Source organism: Phodopus roborovskii, unplaced genomic scaffold (assembly GCF_943737965.1).
Source record: "Phodopus roborovskii unplaced genomic scaffold, PHOROB, whole genome shotgun sequence".
In the NCBI taxonomy this organism is placed as follows: domain Eukaryota; kingdom Metazoa; phylum Chordata; class Mammalia; order Rodentia; family Cricetidae; genus Phodopus; species Phodopus roborovskii.
In genome coordinates, this window is record NW_026126470.1 from 27,275,900 (window position 1) to 27,289,776 (window position 13,877).

The following is a 13,877-nucleotide window of genomic DNA, read 5'->3' on the forward strand; positions in this document are numbered from 1 at the left end:
GGAAGTACTGTATGCTTGGTGACTGTACCTCACGCAGAAGGTGCCTCTGTCTCCGGGACCCCCGTCTTCCCACGGTCCCCGCTCCCTGCTGGCCAGGGCTGCACGCTCTGCGCTGTCTCTAAAGTGCGTCACGGACCGCACCGGCCGCGCTGCTCCACCGGCCTGGGTGAGGTTGGCGCCCGGCCAGCGCAGGCTGGGCCAGCAACGCCTGGGCCATCATCACCCCGCCTAGAGAGCCGGGCGTAGAAAGCGCTCAAGTTGCGCAGCACCGGGATCGCAGCCGGGGACACTCTCCGCTAGGGGCTCAGCGCCCCCCATCGGCCTCGGCAGCCCTCTGGGGCACGAGGTGACACCCCCTCGGATCCTGAGGCGCGCAGAGCCCCAGAGATTTCTTCAGGATCAACTACGCGGCGGCCTCCCCGGGCTCCTTGCCCCGCCCCGGGTCTCCGCCCCCTCCGCTTGGCTAGGGATCCTGGACCCGGCGGCGACCGCCTAAGAAGCTCGGGTAGCCCGGACCGGGAGGCGGCTGGCGGCCGCGGAGCCACTGGCCACCGACTCTCCCCGCCATGTGACCCGGTCCTCCTGCCTGCGACCCCAGTGCCAGCGCCTGCGCCCGGCCGCGCTGAGCATCATGCTCCTGCCGGGACACCCGCGCCCGCCGCCCGCGCCCCAACCCGCGCAGAATCCCGGCCTCCGCAGGCAGGTAGAGCCTCCGGGGCAGCTACTGAGCCTCTTCTACTGCACCGTCCTGGTGTGCTCCAAAGAGACCTCGGCGCTCAGCGATTTCTCCGGTAAGAGTTCCCTTGCTCGCCTCGAGCCCACGTCCCCCTCGCTGTTGCCCAGGTGAGGCATAGGCTGGGGGCTGACTCTGCAGGGGGCACGGCCTGGTTGGGTTAAAGTTTTCTTGACCGGTGGGAGCCCTTGGAGTTTAGGCGATGGTAGCATGGGAAGCATCTTTCCCTAACGATGGACCTGTAAGCTTTTCGAGTCGTTCACGGTACTCTTGACCTTTGCTAGTTTTCTGGACATCAGCGGCTCAACCCTGACCTTCATGTGTTCGCTAGAGGATCCCTAAATTGAGTCCTGTACCACGCCCAGCTCTGGAAGACAACCGTGTTCTGGGCGATAAGGGTGCGTCCCAGCCAGCCTCCAGGGTACCCATGTAAGGAGTCTAGTCCAGGGCACGCTGGACCTGAAGTCCAAGCCGGTCTCTAGAGAGGAGCCTGGGAAGACGGGAGGTCTAGTGGAGATGCCTTGAGAGACTGACAGGACCTGACAGCAGAAATACTCAAAGGCATTAATTACTTTACAGCAAAAGGTACCAGCACTCCCCACGTGCCATGAGCCCAACACACACACACACACACACACACACACACACACACACACACACCCTGACTTCCTCCTGCCAAGTCAAGGATCAATGCTTGTCTTTGTCGAACTCCTCCAACCTCAGCAAAAGATCTTAGCAAGCAGTGAGGCGGCAGGTGGCAGGTGTGGCAGTGGTGGTTTTTTGGTGACAAATGTCTTTACCGTTTAACAGCCCCATCTGACCTCTCCATTTATTTAGCATCTTTCTCCATTACTCCCAGGACCATCTCTGTGACTCTCCTTTCCTCTTCCTCTCGGGACCTTGCCCAGGCTGGGCACAGACTCTAACAAGCCCCTTGCTACAGGGTCCTTTCTTCCTCCCTCCCTCCCTCCCTCTCTCTCTCCCTCTCTCTCTCTCTTCTCAGTATAATCGTGGTAAACAGAGTCACCCCTCACTTCTGCATGTGTGACAGGCTACCAGGCAAAGAAACATGAAGAGCAGACGTAAGCTGGGTTTCTGGTTTGCTTACAGAGAATGTCATTCATTGTGAGCTGAGAGCCCTTAGGTCAGAGGTTCTTTGCTTAGAATATTTAATATCAAGGCAGTGTTCCTGCCCAGCCAAGGAAGCAAGATATGCTTGTTTGGCAAGCAAACTAAGGCCCTTAAAAACAAGCCAGCCACAGAACATCAAAACTCTGGTAAATGTGCTGGGGGAAATTTGTTGTTGTTGTTGTTGTTTTGGTTTTTTAAGCACTATTGATGTCTTTCTTTTTCTGTACCAGAACTTTCTTGACTTCCAGAAACTTTCTGTATTTGCTCATTTCAGCTATGGCGAGCAGCTCTGAGATTTTAGTCAGTGCCCTGCCCTGATTATTGGAAGGAAAGAATTAAAAGCTGGAAAGAAGAAAGTCGCCCCCCCCCCACATCATTGCAACCGAACAAATATTGCTTTAGGCAAATTGCAATGAAACTCCCCACAACCCCCAGATTACAGACTTTTAGAGTTTGTTTCTTGAGGGAAGTAGTTACAGTACTAACTATGTAGGTTATCACACACGTCTGGAAATTAACTGTGCATAGCAGCGACGTACAGTAGATCTAAGCTGTACACAGGGAGGCGACATCCTGTAGGGAGCAGGTGTTTGCATGATGGTCCTGAGCTAGCAAGATTGATGGATGGCTTTCCCTCTGCCTTCCTCCAGATCAGGGCTTTCTAATTCCCAGAGCCAGCAGCAGGTGGTGGCTTTACCAGGCCACCTCGCCTTCCCTTGCTGTAAAGAAACACATGGTCCTGTGTTCCCAAACCACAGGCACTCTTGGGTGTAAACCCACCTTCTAATATGTGCGAAGGGGGAGAAACTCTAAAAAGCCTCAGGGAGAAAGGAAGGTGAAGTTTTCCAGTGTTGATGCGTTTAGCATTAACCCGAAGCAAACCCTCCAATCATACACTAGAGGGAAAATCGCAGGCTCCCAAAAGGACAGTTTGAGTGTTCAGTGAGTGTGTTGGCCTCATTGATTGATCCTCTGTGGCCTCAAAGGGTACTGGCTGCTTTCCTGGGGACAGGCAGCCATGTTCCCTTTCTTGAGTTTGGCACGGGTATAGGAGGGGAACGTAAATAGTGGACTGTCCCCTGCGGAGCTGTATTACAATAGCCCGGGGACAGGGAGCTTGAGGAACAACACAGACACTTGTTTTCTGAATAAGAGAAACATGAAAAAGCTGTGGAGGGGAGAGGGAGGTCAGGACCCCGGCCTTGTGAGGAAGAACAGAGGATAGATCCATGGGAAAAGTCCTAGAAAGCTGGAGGCCCCCACCCGAGCCCCCACCCCACCCCCACCCCATCAGAGTCCTACAGTGAAGAACATCCCTGCACTTTGAGGACATTACCTAACGTCTACCCGCCTTCACAGCACTTTCCCAGGCTATTGCCCAACGCCTTCAGCTGGCGTCATTTTTCCTGGGTCATTGATTTTTTCTTTCTTTTTTCTTTTTGGCCTAGAGATTCTAGCATTAGATCTCCCAATAATCCGGAGGCTGCATGGTGGCCCTTTCTCCCCCTGCGCTTGTGACTTGAGCTAATAATCATCCCCAAGCCTGCTGAGGCCCAGGCTCCCTGATACTCTCTTCTCTCTGAAGATTTGGGGCTTCCAGGCAGTAGTGGCCACTGAAAAGCTACCACCACTGCATTAAAATGTATCAGTGGGTAAAGGCACTTGTCACCAAGCCTGATGACCTGAGTTTGAAATCTGGACCCACACGGTTGAAGGAGAGCACACACCTCTAACCCCAGCAGAAGCAAGCAGATCTCTGTGAGTTCAAGGCCAGCCTGGACTACAGAGTGAGTTCCCGGACAGCCAGGCTACACAAAGAAACCCTGTCTTGAAAAACAAAAACAAAACAACAAAATAAGAGCACTGGCTGCTTTCCCACAGGACTGGGGTTCAGTTTCCAGCATCTGCTTGTAGTAACTCCAGTTCCAGGGTATTCGAGGCACTGGTCATGTCTCCTCAGACATGCGCGTGGTACATGCACATACAGGCAAGCAAACACACACACACCTTTTTAAAAGTCTTTTTAAAAAACTCTTAAATAAAATATGAGCTAAAATACTTCTTTAAAGAAACCACTTGAGAGGCAAGGCCTTTAGGATTAACATTTGGCCTCCGTGGTTGGCTTAGAGGCAAATGACATCTCACTTATATGTCCTGTGTCCTCATCCCCTCTTCGAAAGCCACCAATCAGATTGGGTCAGGCCCCATGTGAATGCCTTTATCTTAACTTAAACAACCATTCTAACGTGGATCTAGGGGATGCGCAAATCCATCTGTAACACAGGTCACCTGCAACCCAACACATAGGCCTGCCTCGAAGTGCCATGTTTCACTGGCCAGAATTTCAGGGTGTGATACAGTGGATATTAGGAACGGAGTCCTGAAAAGGCCACACATAGCTGTCCTTTTTCAGGAAGCTAAATTTTCCTGATCTGCACCCAGGCAAACAATGTGTAACCCTAGCAGTATCTAGAGTGACCTCAGGGACTAAATGCATGGTGTTCGGTTGTAACCCAGGGCTTCTGATTGAGATGACCCGCAGACACCCAGACATCCATGGGTTCTTCTAAGATTTCCTAGGCAATCCCATGGTGCAGTCCATTGAGAAGCACTCTGCCAATGGCCACAAACAGAGATACCTCTTACTCATATATCAGCCCGCTCAGAGCACGGCTAACTGAGGTCCCTTCCCCAGTAGCCCACAGCACACCCACCAGGAACACCCGGCCTGCATCTTGCCAGCCATCACCACCTCCCAACACCTACGCGCACACACACCTATGTACACACACCCCGTCTGCATTTTATTATGCCTCAGTTACATTGTCCTTCAACCTGGGAGTGATCGTCACTTAAAAAGCAGTGCTAGGGCTTGAAAAGCCAGCTCTGAATGCCTGACGTTGTCTGGCTCTCCTGGGAGAGGAGGGGAAGAGCAAGGGTCTCAAACTGCCTGTCTGTTTCCCTGGAAAGCAGCTGCATCCGAGAAGTACCGCACCAGCCCCTTGTGCAGTAAAGATGTCTCTGCTCACAAGTGTGCCGTTATTGATGGCTGTGGTCTCCCGGGTGCTGTGCTGGAAAGGGCAGCCTAGCAGCAGTCCCGGGGAAAAGACAGAGAAGGAATGGAGTTCATTGAGCTCAGTGTCATTTGATTTCAGCTCTGTAGCAACCCCTGGGTGAGTATTACAGCCTCATTTACAGACACGAACTTGGCCTTGGATAGGGCAAGTAACCTGCTTAAAAGCCCCAGCTTGGAGAACAAGAGCTTCCCCAATATTGAGCTGGGGCTAACCTAGGGGACTTGTCAAACAGGACAACAAAAATGCATCTACACTTTGCCTAGCCTTTCTAGATAGTTCCTGGAGTGACCATTGCTGTCTCAGGTGTCTACTGAGGAGACACAGCGTCCCGTCACAGTGGTTGCAAAGAGACTGTAGCTATGGGAGACACCCACGATTGTTCTGGTCATCTCTCAGTTTCTCCTGAGGAGTGATTCAGGGACCCCCATGACATCAAATGCTCCTTCCTTGTCTTCCTTCCTTCCTTCCTTTCTTTTTTTTTTTTCCTAGACAGAGTTCTCTGTGTAGCTTTGTAGACCAGGCTGGCCTCGAACTCACAGAGCTCTGCCTGCCTCTGCCTCCCGAGTGCTGGGGTTAAAGGTGTGTGCCACATCACCAAACTCAAATGCTCCTTTCTATAATGCCATGTTGTTTGAGTATAAACTACACAGCTCTTGTCGTAGGCTTTTAGCCAATGTGTACCATCCCTAAAACAGCCAAAGCTCTACCCAGATAGTGGTTTATATTGTTAAGAGCATGATCACAAGAAAAATGAATCAGTACTCATGCAGAACAGGCACAAGCTCTCTCTCTCTGTGTCTCTCTGTCTCTCTCTGTCTCTCTCTGTCTCTGTCTCTGTCTGTCTGTCTGTCTCTCTCTCTCTCTCTCTGTGTGTGTGTGTGTGTGTGTGTTGTGAGGAAGAGTCTCACATAGCTAACTTGCCTCAAACTCACTGTGTAACTAGCTGAGGATGTCACTGAACTCCTTATGTTCTCTCTTTGCCTCTGAGTGCCAGAATTATCAGCAATTACCATCAGCTTCAGGTGAGCACATATATCGAAGGCCAGGCATTGTGGGCAGCCGTTAGTCCTAGCATTCAAAAGAAGAGTCGGGAAGACCTCTTTGAGTTTGAGGTCAGTCTGGTCTGCATTGTGAGTTCTAGGTAAGCCAGAGCTCCATTACAAATAAACAAACACATTTATGATCTGCAGTGTATTGGGTCCTTCAATATTTCCCATTCATATGGAGGGCAGGTCGTATTTGCTGCTCCATCCTGGAGGAAGTACATTTTTGTTTATAATTGGCATTTACATTGACAGTTGAACAGTGGATTACTTACAGTAAAATATACACATATTTCAGGTATGTTCTCAGAACGTGTTGATTGATGGGTTATGATTATGAAATATGGAGGTCACTGATCCCCCCCACACATCCTGTCAGTTTAGTACTTTAGCATCTTTGAAGAGGCTAACAACACATCTGCCCCCTGACCCATAGCCCATCCCCTACTGCTTGCTTTGCCTGATTCTTCCCAGCTATCAGGACTTGAGCCCAGGACTCAGCTGGTTTCAGAAGTTCACACACTTATCATTTAGCTAAGGAATGGCTTAAGAAAGTAGGGCAAAAGTTCTTTACATTTTTATGAGTGGCTGTTACTATTTAAATGAGGCTGGTATGTTTGTGTCTTTTGGTAAGAGGAAGTCATTTGCTTAGGACCGTAGATCATGGAGTCTCTAAGATTGTTAAGATGCCCAGATGGAAGAGACTGGCCCAGTGGTCCACCCCATCAGATGGGGGCAGTTGCTGGTCCCTAGGTACAGCCATCTCCAGTTGAAACTCTGGCTTAGCACAGGCAGTGGCCTAGCTCCTCTCTGGCTTCCCACAGCGTAAGTGAGCAGCTCTGGAGAATTAAGAACACCGTTGGTTTATCAGATAAGAAGCAAATCAGGAATCTCTACTTTAGATGCTATTCCAAGAGTTTCATGTTCACAGTTCATTTTCTCTTCATGACTTTCAGTTTAATATGAAGTTATGGTATATTTAGTGATTTTAATCTAGGCAGTTTCATAATATCAAGGGAAGAAAATAACATACATAAATTGCAAGTGGTTTAGAGTAATTTAACCTTTGTGATGTCCATTGCTTATTTTACCAGGGCCTAATCTTTCCTGGGACTTACATGTATTTCTTATTCCATGACCTACCTGGAAAAAATAAATACATAAATGTTCACTATGGGGAAACTCAGCAACACAGATCACTCAAACTTCAAAGGAAGACACACACACACACACACACACACACACACACACACACACTCATTTTAAAAAGACTCATGTAGGTGGAATTCTGCTGATTATGAACATATGATTGAAAACATTACACAAGCAATAGTCAGCCGTAGCAACAGAGCTCTTAAGAAATGAAAGAGAAAAGACTACATTGCCTGAAGTGAACATCTTTGTAGACAGGTCAACGAGTAGATTAGACACCCCCAAAGACAGGAACAGTGATACAGAATACTAGAGAAATTATTCAGGAGAAAGGATAAAGGCTTGGAAAAAATCTATAGAAGATGGTAAGAAAATCTGTAGGAATACAGGATGGAAAAGAAAGTACACACACACACACTTACTGTGTTTCTGAGGAAATGAAAATCCAAACAACCATCAGCCTGGAGCTGTGGATGTGTCAAACTATTTACAGAGATGAGTATGAAGCAAAGACACTTTGACCAGTTATAAGTCGTCACTGAACGAACTACTGCAGGGCTTTCTTCCTGGAGGACTTTACGTCCCGAACGCCCGAGAAAGAGCCCACGATGAACAACACAGAATCCTACAACTTCCAATTAACTTTCCTCACATCCCTTGCTTTGTCTTCACACTTAAGAGTGGTGTCTCGGTTACTAGTCTAGTGCTGAGAGGAGATACCACAGCCAAGGCAATATATAAAAGGAAGCATTTGATTAGGGGCTCAGGTATAGTTCAGAGGGCTAGTCCATCAACATCGTGGTGGGTAGCACAGTGGCAGGCAGGAATGGCTGAGAGCTTTACATTCACAGGCAGCAGTTAGGAGGGGGAGGGGGAGGGGAGGGGAGGGGATGGGCGGATGAGCCTCGGTCCCAAGGGCATCCTGTGGGAGAGGGGAAGGAACCTTCTAAAACCTCTCGGGCATTAGATGCCAGGTCCAATCCACCACCACCATGACGAGCTCCTCTTGTCCTGTTCTTGGTTTCCGTGGATGAGACGAGAGGCAATAGAATCGCCAGGCCATGAACTCTAAAAATACTGCCGCACAGCTCTGAGTGTTTAACACGGTGGCCACAGACCTGCCAGGCGACTATGTACAGATTTTACATTTTCATATGTGCCTGACTCTCACTTTCTCCAACACCTGCCCCCTTCGAGGACTCGGGCTCCAACACTGAACTTTCTCTGCCCTAACAAGTTAGACGTTGGAGTGGTGTGTGGGCTAAGAATTTCAACCCAACAGACAAGCTTCTCCAAACACAGAGCGACATTAAGTCCAGGCAACCAGGCGGCATTGAAATTCACAACCGGGGCTGCTGAATCTGAACCATGTTTGCAAATGGTCTGATTTCATGTGTGCCTCAGATGTCCCATGAATACAAATAGCCTCATTTGGGGTCAGAGGAGCAGGGAGGAAGATATGGAAGAAAGGTCTCTAAAACAAATCTTGAGTTCGGATGAGTATAATGGAGCGTAATCCCGTTTCGGGTCTGTCAGCATTCCTTTGATGATTACAAACGCGTCCCCTTTCCCGGGCAATGTGGGGAATAATCTGGATAAAATAACCCTTTTTGTCTGCAAAGGCCTGGGTGATGCTTACTCCTGACAGCTGTCAGAGTAGTGTTTCAGAGTCTGAGGGGCGCTCACACCGAGCAACAGAGTCATCTCCTTTCTTCCTCTTAAAAAAACTTTTCGTCGTTGGCCACTTCTAAAGTTCTCAGGCTTGAAATCATACATCATTGTACTGTCCTAAGGAACAAGAGACCTGTCACAGAGCCCCCCCTCCACATCCCACCTGTTGGACAGAAGAGGAAACGAGAGTAAGTGATCTTATCTGGAAAGCTAATTTGTGCAGTCACCGAGGATCTACTTTAAGAAGTGCAGACAACGTGGCAGCCCCTTCCCATTGGGAGAAAAAAAAAGTGCGTGTTTGTTTGTGTGTTTGTGTGTGTGTGTGTGTGTGTGTGAGTGTGTGCGCCCGCACACGCGAGCGTGCACAAGTTCAGGCTCTGTGTCTCTTCTGGCCTCTTTGGTTGCGAAACAACAGGAATGGTCACTGGTAACACTGCTTTCCAATTTCTGAGGCTTAGCTGACTAAACACTTCTCCTAAAGCCTGTGACCAAAACGACCCTTGGGCAGGTCAGACCGGAGGCAGAAGCCCCTCCTCTGCCTGGGAAGGAGGGGCGATGCTGCAGGTACCCTGGATCCTGTGGCCTCTGGGATCTGTTGCACCTCTTCCAGGGCCAAGTTCAGACATCCCCTCCCCGGTTTTCATTTCACCTTTTACTTGAGTCAGTGCCCCCAGTTACGAGGCCCTTGTATCTGAGAACCTGGTCCCAGCTGGTGGTGAGTGGAGGTTTAGGAAGTGTGGCCTTGCTAGAGACAGTACGTCACTGGGGGCCGGGCTTTGAGAGTTTATAACCTCGCCTCACTTTAGTTTCTGCTTCAAGTTTATGGTTGGAGATGTAAGCCAACTACTGCTCCCTGCCATGATGGAATCTTATCTCTCTGGAACCTGAAGCCAAAATAAACGGTTTCTTCCATAAGTTACGTCTGGTCACAGTGTTTTGCCACAGCAACAGAAAAGTAACCAACACACCCCTTAAAAGCATAAACCAATCTTGCGAGGCTGAAGGGTTCCCCTCATCCAGTGCCTACCTACCCGGGAAGGTGTGGCTCCCTCAAAGGGTTAATGGAAACCAGAATGACCTCACATATTGTTTGGCAGTATCTGGAGGCTACTTTACAAGTTTGGGGGGATGCTGGTGGAACTGAGTCTGGTCACCCAAGGACGCCGCTAAGCATCTTCCGGTGCACACGGCAGCTGTGGTGATGAGCAAGTCACTGCGAGTCGCCGGTCTCCTTGCTGAGGCAGAGGTACCTGGCTGGAGTAGCCCAGTCTTGTCTTGTTCCCACCCTGTTGGAACTTGGAGAAATTAAAACACTTAAACTGTTTTTTACACTATTTACTGATTTGTGTGTGTGTGAACACGTGTGTGCTATGTATGCATGAGAAGGTCAGAGGACAGTTTATGGGAACTGTGATCTTCCTACCGTGTGGGTCCTGGGGATTGAACTCAAATTGCAGGTGCCTTTGCCTGCCGGTCAAACACTTGAACCAAGAGTTCCAAGACACTGACAGCTCATGTCTGTCCTAAATCCCAGCTGGCCTTCTCAGGCCAGGGGACTCTTCACTTCCTCCAAAGTGGGGGTAAAAATGTCCCTGCTAAGGTCCTTCACCACTCTGTCTGGGGGAGGGGTACCCGTTCACCACTCTGTCTGGGGGAGGGGTACTGGGTCACCACTCTGTCTGGGGGAGGGGTACCCGTTCACCACTCTGTCTGGGGGAGGGGTACCCGTTCACCACTCTGTCTGGGGGAGGGGTACTGGGTCACCACTCTGTCTGGGGGAGGGGTACTGGGTCACCACTCTGTCTGGGGGGAGGGGTACTGGGTCACCACTCTGTCTGGGGGAGGGGTACCCGTTCACCACTCTGTCTGGGGGAGGGGTACTGGGACACCACTCTGTCTGGGGGAGGGGTACTGGGTCACCACTCTGTCTGGGGGAGGGGTACCCGTTCACCACTCTGTCTGGGGGAAGGGTACCCGTTCACCACTCTGTCTGGGGGAGGGGTACCCGTTCACCACTCTGTCTGGGGGAGGGGTACTGGGTCACCACTCTGTCTGGGGGAGGGGTACTGGGACACCACTCTGTCTGGGGGAGGGGTACTGGGACACCACTCTGTCTGGGGGAGGGGTACTGGGACACCACTCTGTCTGGGGGAGGGGTACCGGGTCACCACTCTGTCTGGGGGAGGGGTACCCGTTCACCACTCTGTCTGGGGGAGGGGTACCCGTTCACCACTCTGTCTGGGGGAGGGGTACCCGTTCACCACTCTGTCTGGGGGAGGGGTACCCGTTCACCACTCTGTCTGGGGGAGGGGTACCCGTTCACCACTCTGTCTGGGGGAGGGGTACCCGTTCACCACTCTGTCTGGGGGAGGGGTACTGGGTCACCACTCTGTCTGGGGGAGGGGTACTGGGACACCACTCTGTCTGGGGGAGGGGTACTGGGACACCACTCTGTCTGGGGGAGGGGTACTGGGTCACCACTCTGTCTGGGGGGAGGGGTACTCGGTCCTCCCCACCCACTTCCTTGCCTCTAAAGGGCTGGCTTGTGTCTGGGCCTTTTTTCTCTCCTCATTTCAAGCTTGGCCGTTTGCTGCCAGCAGGAGCCAGCTACAGTGCTGACTGGAGAAGTGTGCAGGCTTTAATGTCTCTGCTTGCTTAGTTTGCCACATACCTCAGTTACCTCGAAATCTCAGCAACCAGCATGCAGGGTTCAGTCTTATCTGAATCTTAGAAGGGAAGCTGGAGAGGAAGTGGAGATCTGCTTTCCCTGGAATCTCCTTGTGGGATTCCTCCCCCTTCCCTGCAGCCATCTACCTGCCCCCCATCCCTCGGCGACCACCGGCCCCCAGCTCTGCACGCCCACATGCAGACAGACCCTGGTGCTCACACACAGACACATTGCTTTTAAGCAGCAACGTCTTCCATGTGCTGCATGTCACATACTTACTAGAACACCTGCGGAGGGAGCTCACGTGGCCTGGAGGGCCACCCTGAGGAGAGGTGAGCCCAACGGCACCTCCCACCCGGAGGCTGGCACCTCCCACCTGGAGGCTGGCACCTCCCACCCGGAGGCTGCAAGACCTCGGGATGGCTCCCACTTTCTGACCATGCTCACTCCTGTCACCTCGCTACTCAAAACATTTCCTTCACTCAGATGCAGAGAAGCTACTCTTGTCTCCAAGAGAGCGAGTAGGGGCCCTGGCAGGAACGGGTATGCAGAATTTGAGCAGCTTCGTGACTCAGTCCATCTGAATTTCCAAGCATTTTAGGAGCTTTGTCCAAAAAGAAAAGAAAAGAAAAGAAAAGAAGAAGAAGAAGAAGAAGAAGAAGAAGAAGAAGAAGAAGAAGAAGAAGAAGAAGAAGAAGAAGAAGAAGAAGAAGAAGAAGAAGAAGAAGAAGAAGAAGAAGAAGAAGAAGGCCTATTGTATGGTTCTTGGCACTGAAAAAAATAGCAAGCCTGTCAGAACTCTGTTTCGGATTTGATTTTCCAGGGGGCGACGTTAAGGACGCTGCCCAGCGGTGAGGGCTTTGCTCATTCTCTCTTTCCTGCTCATTCAGGGGCCCTGGGATTTCAGCTATCACAGCCAACTCTTGCTGACATTGAAGCATCTCTTCTGGTGATTCACGCTTAATAAAAAAAAGGCATCCTGTCCTTAGGCGAAGATCAGGGTGCCTCTTCGGCGAGTGTGGCTCGCCAAATAAAAAGAAGTACTATCCAGTACATTTTTATGCATTACACACAGGGTAGTCCCTTCTCAGCCACCTTCCTCAGACCCCAGACTCTCTGGTACGCATGTGCCCTCTGTAACATGCCACAGGCTTAGCATGTGCCCTGCATACATCCTCCCACTCATTTCCAGATTACTTGATATAGAGTACAATGGAACGCTATGCAAGTGGCTGACATGCTGTATAATTTATGAGGTAATGACAGATCAGTCTGTACTATGCAGTTTCCCCCGAGTGTTTTCAGTGCACGGTTGGTTGAGCTCTTGGGTGTGGGATCCATGGTCACAGAGGCCGGCAGGCTTGCGAATGTTTTCAGAAGTGGGTCCAGCAGGCAGGCTGTACTACCTTCCCTGACGCCTTGTATACTCAGTGCTCACTTCTGGGTACAGAGGTCACAGAAACGAGCAAGGAAAACTGTGTTAAATGTACCCTTCCTTTTCTTCCCCGGATTTGTATAGCGAATGGCGATTTCTCCCCAACATATACACATTTTATGAGAACAGAGAGCCCCCCTCTGTTCTGTCTTTTCCTGTTATTAACTGTTATGTACAAGGGATGGAGCATCATACTAAACCTCTGGGTCCTTCTGGACCATGAAGAACGGGGACACTCTGGCCAGGGAACTTTGTCACAGTGTGACCAACAATCTGACCTCGGGACGGGGGAGTCTGTCTACCCATCTGAATTCTCTGTCTAGTGCCACCCGTCCCTAGCAGAACAAGTTGCTTGTATCTCTGAAGAGGGTTTCCGTTGCGTTTCTACAATAGGAAATGTGATACGGTGTAGTATGGGGAACCCACAACACAACAGGGATTGCTCTGGACCAGTTCTCATATAAAATAAGGCCACGGACAAGATGAGTCTCTGCAAACAGACACACACAACCCTCCTGACCCAGGTTATTTGCTGCAGGACAGGCCTAACCATAAGAAATGCCTCAGTTCATTACTCCCTTGTGAGCAGAAAAAATGAGAGAGAAACCTATGTCTTTAGAATATGTTCAGTAATAGTGCTCTACAAACCAACCGGCAAGTTTCCCTGGGTTCCCTAGAACCTTGTGGAACTTTCTGGAATGTGACTTATTACCACCAAAGAACCTGATGAAAGCCCCACTCTGCACTCATGTACCTTTACTACCCACGTGTTTTCTCTCTCTGAGAAGGTAAATTATTAGGTAGGGCTCGGGCAGACCAATGTACTAATTGAAAGCTTTACTTTAAAGAATGTTAAGTGTTTGTGATTCAGTCTCACAAGTTGGGGCAAAATTGCAGTGCTAGATGGTAGGTTGAACATCAGTATAATTGCTGCGATTATTATTAATATTATTATTATTATTATTGG

The 13,877-nt window shown here is 50.3% G+C and overlaps 1 protein-coding gene across 1 annotated transcript in view; it reads left to right on the forward strand.

Annotated features, from left to right (window-relative positions):
• The first annotated feature begins 334 nt into the window (after window positions 1–334).
• Window positions 335–13,877, forward strand: part of Eva1c (eva-1 homolog C) — a 58,075-nt gene continuing 44,532 nt past the window's right edge. Inside the window, exon 1 of the mRNA XM_051191874.1 lies at window positions 335–791. Within this exon, the coding sequence (XP_051047831.1) occupies window positions 632–791 (160 nt within the window). The 5' untranslated portion in view covers window positions 335–631. The remainder of the gene's footprint in view (window positions 792–13,877) is intronic.